General features: G+C 34.9%; 1 protein-coding gene across 7 annotated transcripts in view; it reads left to right on the forward strand.

The window, feature by feature from the left end:
- The window catches only part of GABRB2 (gamma-aminobutyric acid type A receptor subunit beta2), a 395901-nt gene extending 380637 nt beyond the window's left edge, over positions 1 to 15264 (forward strand). For 5 of the 7 annotated variants that reach the window (XM_014580642.3, XM_014580644.3, XM_025178486.2 and 2 more), the window contains 2 exons: positions 5891 to 5941; positions 8826 to 15261. In XM_014580642.3, coding sequence (XP_014436128.1) covers positions 5891 to 5941; positions 8826 to 9173 — 399 coding nt within the window. In that variant the 3' untranslated portion in view covers positions 9174 to 15261. Of the gene's footprint in view, positions 1 to 5890; positions 5942 to 8825 lie in introns of all 7 variants that reach the window. The other 2 variants (XM_014580648.3, XM_014580647.3) reach the window with 2 other exon arrangements.
- The last annotated feature ends 1446 nt before the right edge of the window (positions 15265 to 16710 follow it).

Genomic DNA, 16710 nt, shown 5'->3' on the forward strand with positions numbered 1-16710 from the left:
TCTTAAATTGAACGTTAAAAAGTTGAGAACTGCCTGTACACGAAAGAGTTGGTAAATACTATAACATTTGCTCCAAAAATAATTTCCACTCTATTTTTCATTGATAATTTGAATTTTCTGAAATTTGAAGGCTTGTTATATATATACTATAGGGTATGTATTATGGTTATTCTGAACATTAAAAAAAATGTCCAACTGAAAATGGCAAAAGGGGCAAAATAGTGTATTCCCTCTCTCTATCAACTGTTGAATAAATCTAAATATATAATGTACTTGCATACAGAATTTTACTTGAAAAAGACTAAAATTCCTTTGTTTCTTTTGCAACAGATACCCTCATTCTGTTCTCTTCACTCATATTTAACACTTTAAAACACACCTTAAAACTAGATTTTCAAGGTACAAATAAACCACACATTATTGATATAATTCTAAAAAATTAAATGACGGAAGAGCTTTTTGAATTACTTTAAAACAGAGCAGTGCTAATCTTAGTGATGCCAGACATTCAGTGAAACCCACAGCCAATTTTTCAGATTTGAAATCACTGCTAAACTCATTTTTTTCAGCTGTGTTTATAAATACATTTCTAGCTCCTTTGTTATGAAGATAACCTTCATAAAATATAAACATTTTCCTTTGGCTGGAAATTTGAAAATGATTCCCCTGAATAATCTGGCTCTGTTGACATCAAGAGAAATTTCACCCCATATTATTTGCATTCTTTAATACTACTTCTTTAAGGCCAATGATCCCTGTGCCTCCCTTAATCTTTGAGCTGGTCTACAAGGAATTATAACTGACAATCTCAAAAATCCTAATGTTCAACCTGAAATCCAGCAATTATATAGTATGAAAATCAATGTAAGGTGTCATGCAATCTTATCCTTAGTTTCTTATCTTCAAGTTTGTTTAAATATGCCCTTGTGCCACATAACACTTCGTATATTTTTCTTGATTCCATGTAGGAAAAATAGATTGTCTTCATTTTACCAGAGTTTGTTTTGAGAATGGGCTAGATATGCAAAAAACTATCAGAATTATTTTGACTGTCTCGTGTGTATCAAAGCACAACTATTTCCAAAGGCTGGTGTAAGATCTTTTCATATTGGTACCAAATATTTCCAGCATAATTGGCTTTTCAGGCGACCATTCAAACAGCTGCAATAGCAAAAAGAAAAAGAAAAAAGGTGTCCAGTTTAAAAACATACAAATTATTCAGACAGGTCCAATTTTAAACTTCAGAATCTTCAGATTAGTTTCCAAATGGGAAAAAGTATTTATGGTGTGTGCTCATTTGAGAAAAATTGGTTCACAGTTTGATTTGCGGTAAGCGTCAAGAATCTTTTTTCACTTCAGTTATGGTGGTTTATAATGTCATATTTTTACCGATTTCTCATTTTCTCTGCATTCAGATTTTGTTAAGAGGTGGTGATTGCCTTTAAACATGATCAATGAAGGACTAATTACATTTTCTAATTACATATTTTTAGGTTTCTAAATTACAGTGTAGTTTAAAATGGGGTGAAGGGTTATCACAAAAGGTATTTACTTTGCCAAATATTATTACAGAGATTAAAAAATTGTTATATATGTGTAAGCTTATTCCTTGGGATAGCTGAAATACATTCACTATTGTTTTCCTGTGTATTAGCTCATCTCTGTGTTTACTTACTTGCTTTGCCTCGTAAAACTTCTTCCTTCTCCTAATGAATCCTTCTTCCTTCCCCTGAGGATTCATAATATCTAACAAGCATCTGTCCTGAATTGGGATGGTTTCCTGATTCAGAGGCTTAGTTGTGGGGTATAGTCAACTAAAGTTTGTGCGTGGAAATGATGACCACACAATCTAAAGGTTTTGTTCACATACCGAGTTCCTTCCATTCTGCTATGGAATAAGATAGGGATAAAGTTTCCCTGGATAAAAATAGGGATGGCAAAATTTAATCTATACAGGCTACTCCTCATCCTTCTCTCCACTTGCTGGTTCAAGTGCATGTGTCCATTTTCTCCTGGAAATGGGTAGGATAATAGGGAAGTTAGAGTGTAATCAACTAACCATTTAACTGATAACCTGATGCTTATCGGTTAATGGTGTTGGTTATACTCAGCCAGATCTCTGGAGGCAGTTTCACCTGTAGAAGGTCAGTGAAACCTGCTCCCTGGGAGCTGGGCCAGCAGGGGCCAGCAATCCATCTCCCAGAAAGGCTTCACTGTGGGCTCTGCAGTGTAAAGCTTATTTAGATGTTTAGTAAAATACAGGACTATGTAGCACTTTAAAGACTAACAAGATGGTTTATTAGATGATGAGCTTTCATGGGCCAGACCCACTTCCTCAGATCAAGTAGTGGAAGAAAATAGTCACAACCATATATACCAAAGGATACAGTTAAAAAAAAGTGAACACATATGAAAAGGACAAATCACATTTCAGAACAATTTGTCCTTTTCATATGTGTTCATTTTTTTAAATTGTATCTTTTGGTATATATGTTTGTGACTATTTTCTTCCACTACTTGATCTGAGGAAGTGGGTCTGGCCCACGAAAGCTCATCATCTAATAAACCATCTTGTTAGTCTTTAAAGTGCTACATAGTCCTGTATTTTGCTTCAGCTACACCAGACTAACACGGCTATATTTCTATTACTATTTTAGATGTTTAGTGGTTGACTTTTAACATCCCAAAAGATAACTGGTATTGCAAAATGACTGCTGCAAACTAGAGACTGGGGATTGAGACTCGATATAAGGAGACCAAGAATCACATCTCTTGGCCTTCCGCAATAGTATCTTCCGCATTGAAAGTTATAGAGCAAATTCAGGTTCTGATTCAAAATCAGTGAGTCTTTCCATTGACTTCAGAGGGGTTTGGCACAAACCATGAAGGAACATGAGGGAATATAGGGTCATGTCCATCCATGAAAATGTGGAGTTTGTTATGGTTTTAGTTTTTAACTTCCATTCATTTTCATGCCCAAAACCTCCCCCTTTTCCCCTTCTTTCCTGAATAACTGTTGCAGAATAAAAGTCTTCAAGGCATGGAATTCTGTGCCTGTGCAGTGGATATTAAAAACCATGTACTTTTTTGTTTCTGGTTCATAGTCATTTTGTATGTTCAGAATACTGAAGCTTTTGTGACAGATTTTGTACACATTCACAATTTCCACAGAAATCCATAAAGTGACTCTCATTTGAGGGTGAAATTAGGCTCCTGAGAATTTTGTTGCATATAATTAGGAATGTGTCTTGGTTCACATTTGTTTTTTTCATTTTTTTTAAGTTTCCTTTCTGTTTTCCTATCTCTCTGTGTTAAACCCCTTTAATTTACTTTGAGTTTTATAGCTTAGATAAACCCAATAACCTGAAAGAAATCATGATGAATCTGGGTTTCAATCTTGGCATGAAATGAAACAAAATTAACTGAAATCATAACTCAGCCCATGTTGCTTACATCTTACTTTGGGTTAACTACATAGTCTCACCCACATAGAATCATAGAATGCTAGAATTACAACGGGCCTCAAGAGGTCATCAGGTCAAGTACCTCTGCTCATGGCAGGACCAAGCACCATCTAGATCATCCCTGAGAGATGGTTTTCTAACCTGCTCTTAAATATCTCCAATATTGGAGATTCCAAAACCTCCCTAGAATTAACCACCCTGACAAGAAATGTTTCATAATGTACAAACTTAAAGTCCCTTGCCACAATTTAAGCCCATTGCTTCTTGTCCTATCACCAGAGGTTAAGGAGAAATTTTTCTTCCTTCTCCTTGTTAACATCCTTTTAGGTACAGTACTTGAAAGGGGCTATCATGTCCCCTCTCAGTCTTCTCTTTTACAAACTAAACAAACCCAGTTCTTTCAGTCTTCTGTCATAGTCAGGTTTCCAGACCTTTAATCATTTTTGTTGCTCTTCTCTAGACCCTCTCCAATTTCTTCACATCTTTCTTGAAATGCAGTGCCCAGAATTGGACACAATACTCCAATTGAGGCCTAATCGGCACAAAGTAGAATGGAAGAATTACTTCTCATGACTTTCTCACAATAACTGTTTATTTCAAGTTGTTACAAAAATCTGAACTCTCAAGAGTTTTGCTTAATGTCAGGTTTCTTTCTGAGCAGTTCCTACAGCTCTGAAAGTAAAGCAGTTTCTTTTGTCAGGACACAAATGAATATGTGCATGGTTAGTGGCACAGTTTCATATGTGGAGATTTTGAAAAATTGACCGTGCATTTTGAACTGTATTTATGTTTAGTTTTAATAGTACATTTACCATTCCAGAACAGCTACACATAGCTGGGCTGCCATTTGTAAACCATTAATTGTCTGAATACTTTCAAGAGTAAAATTGGATTACTACAGAGACTTCTCCCCTAGTGAATATAGAGAGTTTCTCCATACCGTATTCCTTCCTTCCTGTACACTTGATGCCTTAATAGCCAATGGTGTTCCTGTAGATAAGATTCAGGTAGTTTTCTTTCTAGAAGGATAATTTTATGTCCCCAGGAATTTGATGTAGGTATGCCATTCCAATGCATATTTCTTTCAGTTCCAGTTTAGTGAGTTGACTCTTAGTTGTTTGCTTACAATATATGTAAATGATGAAGCCTAAATTAGATATTTCTGCTCTTCCTGTCCTGCCAGAGTGAACCAGGCTGGCATTAGCAGGGGGTAACCTTACCTAATGAAATTGTGCATAATTTCTGTGTTCTTATTTCACCCAGATTTCACAGTTAGAAATACCAGCCATCATATCTCCCTTATACATTTCTTCTTTGCCATGCTGTGTTTAAAATATTCAGTCAAATATCCATACTATATAGTTTAAACAAAAATTTTGTTTGAATACCAGAAAATAAAGATGTCATTGATATATGTGTTTTGAGTAGCTAAGTTATCCATTACAAATATACTTCTGAGTAAATGTAGAACACAGCAAGAGATAATGCTGCAAAATCAAGATACTGATTCCCTACTACCATCCAAAGAGAGGAGTGATTAGTGATGGAAGTAAATCTTCCTAGATGTGTCTACTCATTAGAAGGAATGTAGAAGTTGTAAATTTATGATAGTGTACATTGGATAATTGGTAAGTATAACAGGGATTTCTTTAGATAGCCATCAATTTAGAGTTTCTGTATAGCAGGAAGAATATATTATGGTGATATTTAAACACTCTTCTCTGTGTATTTATTTTGTTTGGGAGGTCATCAGAAAAAATCAGCAACCCTCTTATAGGGCTCCAGCGTCATTTTTCTCAGATCAAATAGGATGCACTGTGAATATTATTTATGCCTTTTATTTTGCCATCCTCCTCATTAGACTGGTGATAAAAACTCTTAGATGTGTGCTGTGCTCTAGGCACCATTTTTCCATTTCTGAATTCACCTTTTCTTTCCATAGTTCTTATTGCAACTTTTTTTCATCATTATCACATCCTCCCTCTTCCCCTCCCTCCACCCAAGGAATTTCTTCATTATGACCTCTGTTGTTCACCATAAGGAATCATGTTGTATGGTTGAACAACCATTCAACACAAAATATTTTTACCTTCTCCTACCACCTTTGAAACCTCTTTTATGCCCACTTCCCCCAAGAATAATTTCTATGATTCTTTTCATATCATCATGTCTTCCTAGGTCAAAATGACCGGTAGGAAAAAATACATTTACATCATAATCTGTTACTTACGGTGGCATGGCCAAGGCAGTAATAAATAGCACCTCTAAAGCCGCAATACACTTACGCTGGTTGTTGGCTGAGAGGGCCCTGTACCTTTAAATGAAAATGCATATCATATTAATACCCTATAGTGCATTAATTTTTACTGAAAGATAATAGCTACCTTATCTCTAAGGAAACTGGTCTTGATTTTATTAACTTACAGGACAGAAGAATAATTGGCACATATCATTGTCCAGAAATGTATTCAACAAAGGTATCTTTCATTGTTTTTCAATGTTTTTATCCTTAGAGACTTAAAACTGAGGTCCTGACCATGTATGGTCATTAAAGATCCTATGGCACATTTTGTTAAAGTAGGCACCACAACCCCAAGCATCCTGGCCAAATTGTAATTATGTTGTGCTTATTTGACCTTCCCACCATCACCCACCCACCCCATAGTTTCAATTGGCTACAGCATTTTTCATTTCCTGTATTAAAATAAAGTGTGTTGTTCTGCACTGATAGACAGTAGACAGTCACCACATTTCACCTGTCAGGTGATTATATTTCACTGACTTGTGAAGTGATTCTTCTTTCTAAAGTTTGTAAAGTGCTTTGGTATCCTGCTGGATGAAAGGCACTGTGTATAGTACATATGGTTCATTATCATTCTATCTCAAACATCAATTCAGTAACAAAAGTACATTATATTTAGGTCTGGGTGAACCTGTAGGTTCAAATGATACTCCTTTCTCTAATATCACAACCTCTGACCTTTTCTGAGGTTCAAAAGTTAGGTTACCCTCTGTGTTTCCTGGATTGGAAGCGAAAGATCTGAAATACCATAAATGATGTTATTCTTGAGAGATGTTCAGCCAAATGTTCCAGGTGTGGGAAGGTCAGATTGCTTCTGGAGATGCATGTAAACTGTTGTGTGCTTCTCTGACCATTCAGCCACTTGAAGGTTTACCCAGAATTAATTTATTGTATTCTGGGTTACTTCTAATTTTCTTCAGGAAAGCTGTCAAGGTTTTTGCAAAATCTCCTCTCCAGCATCCTGTTTTTAGCCAAATGTAATATGTGCAGAAGACACCTATTCCCACAGGCTACTTCAGAATTTTGAATAAATTAAGGATCTGAAGCAAAATATATTCTCACAACTACTTCCTTTCTATTTAGTAATACTAATCCACTAATTAATGCCTGATAGGTCTGATATATGTATATGCCCTATTTACTAGGTTCGTGCTAACATTTCAGTGATCTTAATGATATGTCAACAGCAGCCTTAGAAGATGCAGAAATATATGTGTGTGTGTGTGTGTGTGTATAATTAAGTGAAGAAAAGTTAATATCTGTTTACTCTAGCATATCTAGTTCCAAATCCTTTTGACTAGAATAAATCTTTCCTATATTTGTATTTTCATATACAGTATATTCTATAATGTTCTTTATAGAACACCTTGTGAGCCAAAGAGCAGATAAACTCTTCAGTCAGTTCAGTCTCAAAGAACTTCAGCTCTGACCAAATTTGTTTAAGCCAATGTCATTCCTAAAGTAGACTCTTGTCAATATACAGTTGTCTAGCTTCCTTTTTAAGCCAAGACTGACTCTCATTCAGTCTTTTGGTGAAATACTGGCCCTTATTGGGTTGAATGACAAATCACCCATTGACTTCAGTTAGGATCAGATTTTTACCCTTCATATCCGGAGTAGACAATATGGAAAATGAAATTTTGAAAAAGGCTTTTAACTTGCCATTTATCTTAATTAGTTATCTAGCATTTTCCAATAGTTGACCTCAGTATTTTCATAATTCAAAATACTATTTCTTGTAATAGCTACATGGGAATTGATGGGAAAAGTACAGGAATTTAAGTAAGATTATATATTGATCTTAGAAAAATTTTTAAAAGTTTTAAGTGTCATTGTTGCACTACAGATTTATATTAGTGTAATTAAGGCTTTTAATAATAACATTACATTAATGTTTTTTATTGCAAACTTTTTTATTGACTTGTCTTGAGTTAAGTTTTTTAAAAAGTGATTAACCACATATTGAAATGAATGTGCAACTAACTTTAATGTGATTACACTCTGAAATAAATGCATGTTTTTTCTTGCCTCTAAAATTCAGCCCTCTGTTCTTGCCAATGCTCTGGTCTGATTAAATGTCCTAACATGCACAGTTCTTATGAAGATCATGAGCATTGGAGAGTGGAGACTAGATATAACATAGAGCATGTCAGAATTTTCTCTCCCAGTAATCAGTGGTTGTGTTAGAATTTCAAGGTTTCATAAATGATCTGCTTACAAAACTGCTGAATATCATGGAGGGGAAAATCACGGTTACTTTAGCCTCATGGGCATGCTCTCACGTTTATGTATAGCAATGTTGAATTCACCTATGCTGTACACATTTGGAGGTCTTGACAAAGCAGAGGCTGCATTTCTTGGAAGTAAAAAAACAAACAAAAACACCTTAGCACTATATTAATCCCAGATATGTGTGCATAAAGGCAGTACCCTATTTTTTCAAGATGCATGGAGGCGTATGCTAGACATGTGGAATTAGGAAGTGGCCAGTGATTCTGGGACATATATATGTATTACCTCTGATCTCAAAATCTGGGATTCAGGAAATAAAATATCTTCAAACATAGAGGACAGGCCTTATTACTCTTAACATTTACAAAGGAATGACATTAAATACTGTAATGGTTGTATTTTCAGGACAGTGGTAGAAGCTTTTTTAGATAGATCGGCATCCAGTGGATTGTTATTAGCTCCAAACTTGTCAGTGCAGACTACGTTTATAATTGACAGAATCCTAGAATCCTCGACCTGAAAATGACCTCAAGAGGTCTTCAAATCCAGTCCTTTTCCTTCACAGTAGGACCAAGCACTGTCTAGATCATCCCTGACAAGTGTCTATCTAACCTGCTTTTAAATATCTCCAGTGATAGAGTTTCTACCACCACCCAAGACAATTTATTCCAATGTTTATTCACCCTGACAGTTAGGAAGTTTTTTTTGTAATATCCTGCCTAAACCTCCCTTGTTGCAATTTAAGCCCATTGCTTCTTGTCCGATCCTCAGAAAATTTTGGGGATTTTCTTTCCCTTATGCTAAGCCTTCCTTCTTATATCTTACAGATGGATCCTCATGAAAATATTTTGTTGAGTACACTTGAGATTAAAAATGAGATGGCTGCCTCTGAGGCTGTTATGGGACTTGGAGACCCTAGAAGCACTATGCTGGCCTACGATACTTCAAGCATCCAGTACCGGAAAGCTGGCTTGCCCAGACACAGCTTTGGTCGCAATGCTCTGGAGCGACATGTGGCACAAAAGAAAAGTAGGCTACGGAGACGTGCCTCTCAACTGAAAATTAACATCCCTGACTTGACTGATGTAAATGCCATAGATCGATGGTCACGCATATTCTTTCCTGTTGTTTTTTCCTTCTTCAATATTGTCTATTGGCTTTATTATGTGAACTAAAAAACAAAAGCCACACAGAAAGCAAGAACTGGATTTCTTTTTAAATTGGTTGTACAGCCAAAGGTGGGACTTAGAAAAATTCTATTCAGGACAAAAGTTACTTTAAAACACCTTAGTTGCTGGTGCACTCTGTGGTCTGTTTTGTAACATTTGGGTTGCTTCTGCTAAGTCATAAACATTCTTAATTACAGTAGAAACATTATCTCCCTTTTAAAAATGTGGGTGTATATGAAGAGTGAAGGCAAAAATTTAATTCGGGCCATTTTTTCAACATTCCTATGAGTTTAAAACTATACAAAAGGGAAATTTGGGAGACAGGTTTGAGTTTTAACAGTAGCATGTGTCATTTCTTTGTGAAAATGCACATCTAATACACATACATCTAAACTAGATTGAAGAGTGTACTAAGTTGCTACCATGCTTATGAAACATATATACACTTATCTTCTAAATGTATGAACTTGAAAACAAGCAGTGCCTATCATCTCACCTTCATCATGATGTTGTCAAAGTTTTCTAAGCAGTAGTCAGGTAATTGTGGTTAGTTATTTATTGAAAGATTAACTAAATCTTTGACTGATATTATGAGCGAGTCAAGAGTTTGGCCAGAAATTTAAGCAACACTAGTGTTTTGTATTGGAAAGAGTCGGCATAAGTTCATGGTCACAATGCATTGTACTTTTGATCTGTGAAGAAGTATGGATATCAGAGTTAGAGATGGGCCAAGCTATCATAGCCTAAATGGCCACATTGATACGCTCAGTCATTTGTCCGAAGTGCCAATGTTGCTTGAACAAATAGCAACTGTATAGATGGCTAATGGAAACCATTTGTGCCCTGCTCTTTTAAGATAGAAGAAGGGAGACAAGTGACAACCATTCAAGAATGCAGCACCAGAGAAAAGGAATGCTAGAATTATATTGTACAAATGAATGTTGTCAGTCATAGTTCCTGTATTAGTCCAAAATGTTCGTATGGAATTAAGCATTTTCTTTCTCAAGCTTGTAGGTTTTCATGCTTTACACCTCAGAATCACTTTTATGTTTAGCATCTAACATCCAATTTAAAGAGAGTTATTCAGACAGCAGATAATTATGGGGGGAAATATTTTAGCTGCTTGATGAATTTAGATTTCAGAACATTCCAGTTTTGTAACTTCAACAGAAAATTTACAGATAGGATATTTTCTCCAGCTGGACTAGACAGTAACAAGCATTGGTTTTTTTTTAAATGAAATGATATTTTAAAGGAGATGATTTGGTAGATATGCCTTTATGTTATTTACTGTGCTTACATCTGCTTCAGATTGTCTAACGGTTTCCTTTAAAAACTGGCAACATTCAATTTGGCCTTAGAAAGTGCGGGCCTTTTTTAAAAATAGTATTTTCTTGTCTTTCCTTCCATGTAATTTTATTTTAATAGGATAAATATTTCAAAGCAGTGAAGGTAGAAAAGGCAAGGTAAAAAATGTACCGCTTTAATGAAAAATAAAAAATGATGATAGTAATAAGAAAAAAACACCAATGACTTCTACAGAACTATTCACTCTGATGTTTAGCAGAAAATAGTTATGATAGTACTAGTCACACCCTATTATATCTATACTACCTCTCAACTATTTACAGAATTCCATCATGCTCTGAGTAGTAGTATTTCTGACATATTAGAGGAAAACTTATAGCTATGTTTTCTGTTTTCCGTATTCAATTGCCAGTGATTTTAAGAATGAGTCCTTAACATTTTTAATAGAAATAGATGTTTTCTCTTTCCTTTTAAAAATTGAACATTTCTATAGAGGGGGATTTAGGAAAGACAAATAATTGAAGGGAAACAACTTTGAGAATGAATAAACCAAATGTACTCCATATTTTTTTACTTCTTTTCCAATTATCATTGGCTTCTGCCTCAGAAATAGAGAAAAAAACTTGAAGTTTTATTATGTTAAGAACCTGAAAATTAGATGTGCTTGAGCATCCACAACTCTCTTCTTCAGGGGAATGATGGATACTCACTACTGCCTCTGTGTTCAAACCTGAATTGAATGTAGAATCAAGCTTTTGAACATGTGATTAGTCTTTCCATGGCATTCACCCATGTTTTCAGAGCATTTCACAATTCAGAGCAATGTGCTTTTGTAAATGCATTTGAAGTCTGAATTTCTATGAATCATTCAAACTCGTCCTGAATTTTTGAGAGCGAATCCACACCACAAATTGGTAACAGTCTTATAAGTCTATTTTCATGTATGGAACACTTTGTGATAACCCGGTGCTGTCGCAGTTTTCATTCAATGCACTTAAAGTCTTTAACACTTGTATTTCATGGAACATAGTTTGAATACAGGGAGCACAGTGCACACAGATGGTAGATATGCCTCAAATATAACACCTAGTAGAGAGTATGTTTACTCTCTGCATTAATTTAGCAGGGAGCTGTAGTCAAAACTATGGAGATCAGATGCTAGTACTGCATATTAATTTATCTGAAGTTATAGTGCAAGCCATAATACTCTCTAATGTTGCTATTTTCCAGGTAAGAGAAAATGTCTGGTTTCTACTCAGGTGTCAATGAGAAGGATGTATCAGTAGGAGAAAGTAGCACTTTAATTTCCTTATGGCTACTAATTGCATGTACAAAAACTTTTGGAAGACCCTTTCTAATATAGATGTGTATCTGTGATGTGAATAGGGTAGGAGGTTGTAGTTGTGTAGAGGAAGAGGACTGACAAAATCCTGGCAAGGAAAAATGAGAACCAAGTGAGTGTAAGTCATTATTCCTCTTCTTGGGACACTTGTGACTAAAGTGATAAATTATGCCAGCATACAACAGCTGTGCTTTTTATAATGTATACTATCCTCTGAGTAAATCAGGCTAACTAAACTAGCTTTAGGTTTAGAATCTACCTAAAAAGAATTCTTCAAACCCTTCCACTTTTGTTCACTGTTGTTAGATCCACTAGCTAAAATATTAAAGTTATAATTTAGGTAATGTTTGTAATATAATTAGAAATACATGTGTTGTTATTTCATTATAAAGAACAGCCAGCAATTAAGGTGTTTTTCATATTTGAGAAATTCATGGGCAAATTATGACTATAATATGGCACAGTTTTAATTAATGATATCTTTGAGATCAATATGTAAATATAAACTGTATATGACTGCTAGTAAGTATGATATGCATTTTCAGAAATGAAAACTCATGCAACATATTTCTTTGTTTGCATAAGGAATGTTATGTTTCTATCCTATTGTGGTTTAATAACTAGGAAGAAAGACTCAAGCAATGTCATTCTTATTATTTCCTTTATCATTCCCAGTGGGAGAAGAGTGGGGGATAGAACCAGAGTCTTAAATACTGAGAGTTTTTAGACTCTCATACAAAGGACATACAATGTGTCAGGTACAAAAGCACAATGCATAGAGAAAGTGAGGGGCGGGGTTATACGTAGGGAACAAATTATATTTATTTTAAGCAAAGTGTGCATTCAAACGAAAGGTCAAATATCTTTTTAAACTGTGTTTCAATTCCATAATTAACACAGTACTTAACATAAAAGAAATAAATAAATGTTAAACATTATACAAGTGTATGTGTATGTAGACAAATATATTTATATATGTCTATATATGCATATGTGTTTATATACACATGGTATAAATACACATATTCATATGTTGGTGTGTTAAAGGAATAAGCTAATAAGAATTTTGTTTCTATCATCAACCAGTGTATGAATAATTTTTTGAGGAAGCAAATTAATGTATTAAAAATCTTACTATACAGGGTAACTGAGCATTTCTATATCAGCAAATCAATGCATATAATTCTTATGAAGCATTGCACAGTTTGACATTTATGATAGTACTGTATTCCTCGCATCTGAAATTAGATTAGTCCTCACATTGCTTGCCTATTTCTTCTCTTTTTTTTTAAATAACAACACTGTCCACTAGTAACTTTTCAATAAGAAAAAGGTCCTATTGATACCATGAAAAAAGCAAAAATATTAAATATTTATAGAAAAATAACCTAGGGAGGGAGGGTGGGGGTGGCCAGGGTACAATATTATAACAGTAGTCATCATAACATTTTGCTATGTGTATATAGAACATATAATGTGAGCAACCATTAATTAAGCTAAACTTGTGTAAATATTATCAGATTTCTTAAACATTTTTAACTTCTAATTTGTACTTTATGGTAAGGCAAAAAGCTGATTCTATTTATGGTTTAGGTTAATGTGTCCTAAAATAAAATGTAAATATCTAAATAAGCTGTAAATGAGCAGTCAATAGATACAGTAATTGTTTAGTGACTTTTTTTTTACTAAGTACAATAATTGCAGTGCTCTATCAGAGTAATTTAAACACCCTTTTGCATAAACAGATTTGGATTTGAGATAAGAGTTTTAATACAAAAATTCAAGGAAAGTAGTGTAAAATAGTCATTGCAACAACTGTTTGCATAACAGGTTATTTTTGTATGGTTAAAAAATTAAAGCATCAGAAGATTGTAATTCAGCACTCAGTATTCAGATTAACATTAAGATGGTAGGACCTGATTCTCATTTACACTAACACCCTTTTATACCATTCTCACAAGTTGATTGAAGGGATATTAGTGTAAAAGAGAATCTAGCCCATAATGATTTCAGTACTGCGCCTGTTCCTGAAATGTCTCTCGTATGATATGTATTAGTAGACTTTAAAATAAAAGCATGTTGACTGTCATTAGATAGTATAGTTCCCCAAAGCCAAAGAATCTTCATTCCAGAAATTGTTTAAAAAGGGAAAACTAATAAATCACTGCTTAACACCAAAGGTAAAGTTTAACAAAATGCACTAGGAACTTTGTCAAAAATTTTAAGGAGCAAATGGAATGTTAATTTAAACTACTGCCCTATTCTACTTTGTAAAAATAACACTTTAAATATCCATTAATTAATTGTAAATTGAAATAGATAATCTCACAACTATATGCAAGACACACATTCATATGTATTCACATGACTTTTTTTAGTAAGTGCTTTGACTGTGAATATGAAATGTTGGAAATTTTAGCTATACTTTCATTTTATTTTTTTAAATGTTTCTCTCAGCCATGAGATCATCTATTCCAATTTGATAACATTTTGTATGTTTTTACTGTTACTGCCATTTGACAAATATTCACCAGGCTGTATTGCTTATGGTCTATCATATGGATTGAGTTAAAGATCATGTGGACATTTGAAACATAAGTAATTCTAACAGGCTAACTATGATTTGACTTCCTACACATTTTTATTTGCATGGGTGTTTAAATGGTTCTGTTAGTACTGTCTTTGCACAGTTCTGATTTATCTTATTTTTACTTAGTACTATTTACTTCATAATGTAGTAATCATCAGCCTTACTAATGACCTTGTAGCCTTTCTTATAATGCACATAATGCACATTTTCCAATGGCTAGAAAATGCAAAATACTATTGGATATCATTGCATCAGATCTTCATGTCTTTCTCAAAAGGACTGCTAACCTCTGGGATAAATGAGGTAGTAAAATGATGATTGTAAATGAGTAGCACATAAGAGATATTTTCTTGAATTTAAACTTATTGCAGCCAGTTTCAGCATGTAAATATATAATAATAATGTTGGCTAGTGTGTAATTCTTGAACTAAAAAAAATAAAGAAAACCTAAGAGAATGTACATGTAGTGGCGTAATGTTGGGAATGTATGTTGTTTACATTTTGAGTATGTAGAATGAAATCTCACAAAGAACAGAAGGGACCATTGTGATCACTCATCTTACTGTTTTTGTATAACACAGGCCCTATAGCGTCCCAAAAATAATTCAGAGACTATATCTTTTAGAAAAAAAATCCAAGCTTGATTTAAAAACTGCCAGTGATGGAGAATCAACCAGGACTGTTGGTGTATATTGTTTCAATGGATAACTACCCTCACCTAGAGGGCATCAGTTTTCATTCTGCCTTTATTCCAGCAGTATTCCCACTGAAGTTAATGGTTCTGGCAAAACTGGATCCATATCTCTAAAGAGGACCTTAAACACCTGCATGTGTATCTTCCCCTCCAGCACAGAAGGGATGGGTCAGTTGCTTGCTTCAATGTCCAAGCAGAGGGATGAGTACCTGGGATCTGATCATGTATCTTACTTATACAGTGATTATAGCCTGCAGATGTGTAATCTTTTATTTGAAGACCTCTTCCTGGGAGCAGCCATGAGTGGAGGAAAGACTTGGTAGTACCGCTCCAATGGAGCATTGCTACTGCAGCTTGGGAGTCATCGAGGGTCCAGAGTTCCACAAGAGATTTCTTTTTCTCAAGAGATGTTGCATATTATATTAAACATCATGTCTCCTTTAACTGCTTGCAATTTTACCCGCTGAGAATAGGATTTTGTTTTCTTTGATAACCGCAACATTCTGAATCTACAGCAGAGGGCTGAGATGCTGTGAAAGCTTCAGAAGAAGCTACATAAAAAAACCACTAGCCCAGTCAGTGAAAACTAAAGTTTCAGACAGTGTCTTGTTTATACTGCTCTATATTCTGAAATGTACATACAATATTTATTTTGTAATTATATGGTAAAATGAGAAAGTAACCAATTTTTCATTAACACTGTGCTGTGACACTTTTGCATTTTTATGTCTGATTTTGTAAGCAAGAAGGTTATTTTTTAAGTTAGGTGAAAGATGGGGTACACAAGACAAATCGGACTCCTGAAAACGGGAACAGTAATCTGGTTGAGAAAGGTTGAGAGCTACTGCCTTAGAGCAGCCCTATACCTGATTTTATGACAAACTTTGTCATTCAAGGCAGAGCTGTACTCACCTGCACTCTCCTAAGCACATTGCAGGGAGGGTGACATGAGGAGCAGAATGCTTTTTAATCAGAGTAATTAATAAATTAACAAATGGTGAATAGATACAGAAAAAGGGCCAGATACTCAGCTGATGAAAATCACTTAAGTCAATGGAAATGTGGTCACTTGTTATATTTCAGGGGTGAGCCTTTAGAATACTGCTCATCCCATGGGCAAGAATATTTTGTTCACTTTTTATGTCAGGTTTTCACACCAAGACATGGTGCATTCATTGGCAGTCTAATTGCTAATGGAATGGTCCCAGCTGCGATCTTTAAACTTTCCTCTTTTTTAAAGAACATAACCAGGAAAGGGAAGTCGTGTGAGGTTTGCTATTTTTTCTTACTAAACACGTGGGCTACATCTACACTGGCCCCTTCTTTGGAATAGCATGCTAATTTAGAACTTTGAAATAGGGAAATGCGTGGGGAAAAGCCGGAAAAGAGCATCCAGACTGGCGCGATCCTCCGGAATAAAGCTCTATTCCGGAGGACCTCTTATTCCTACTTCAAGCAGCCCTTCAAGTAGGAATAAGAGATCCTCCGGAATAGGGCTTTATTCCGGAGGATCGCGCCAGTCTGGACGCGCTTTTCCCGAAGCCGGAAAAAAAGTGGCGGCCATGTTTATTTAAATCCCATGAGGGATATTTAAATCCCCCACGCATTT

The sequence above is a fragment of the Pelodiscus sinensis genome, chromosome 17, assembly GCF_049634645.1.
Source record: "Pelodiscus sinensis isolate JC-2024 chromosome 17, ASM4963464v1, whole genome shotgun sequence".
NCBI lineage: Eukaryota > Metazoa > Chordata > Testudines > Trionychidae > Pelodiscus > Pelodiscus sinensis.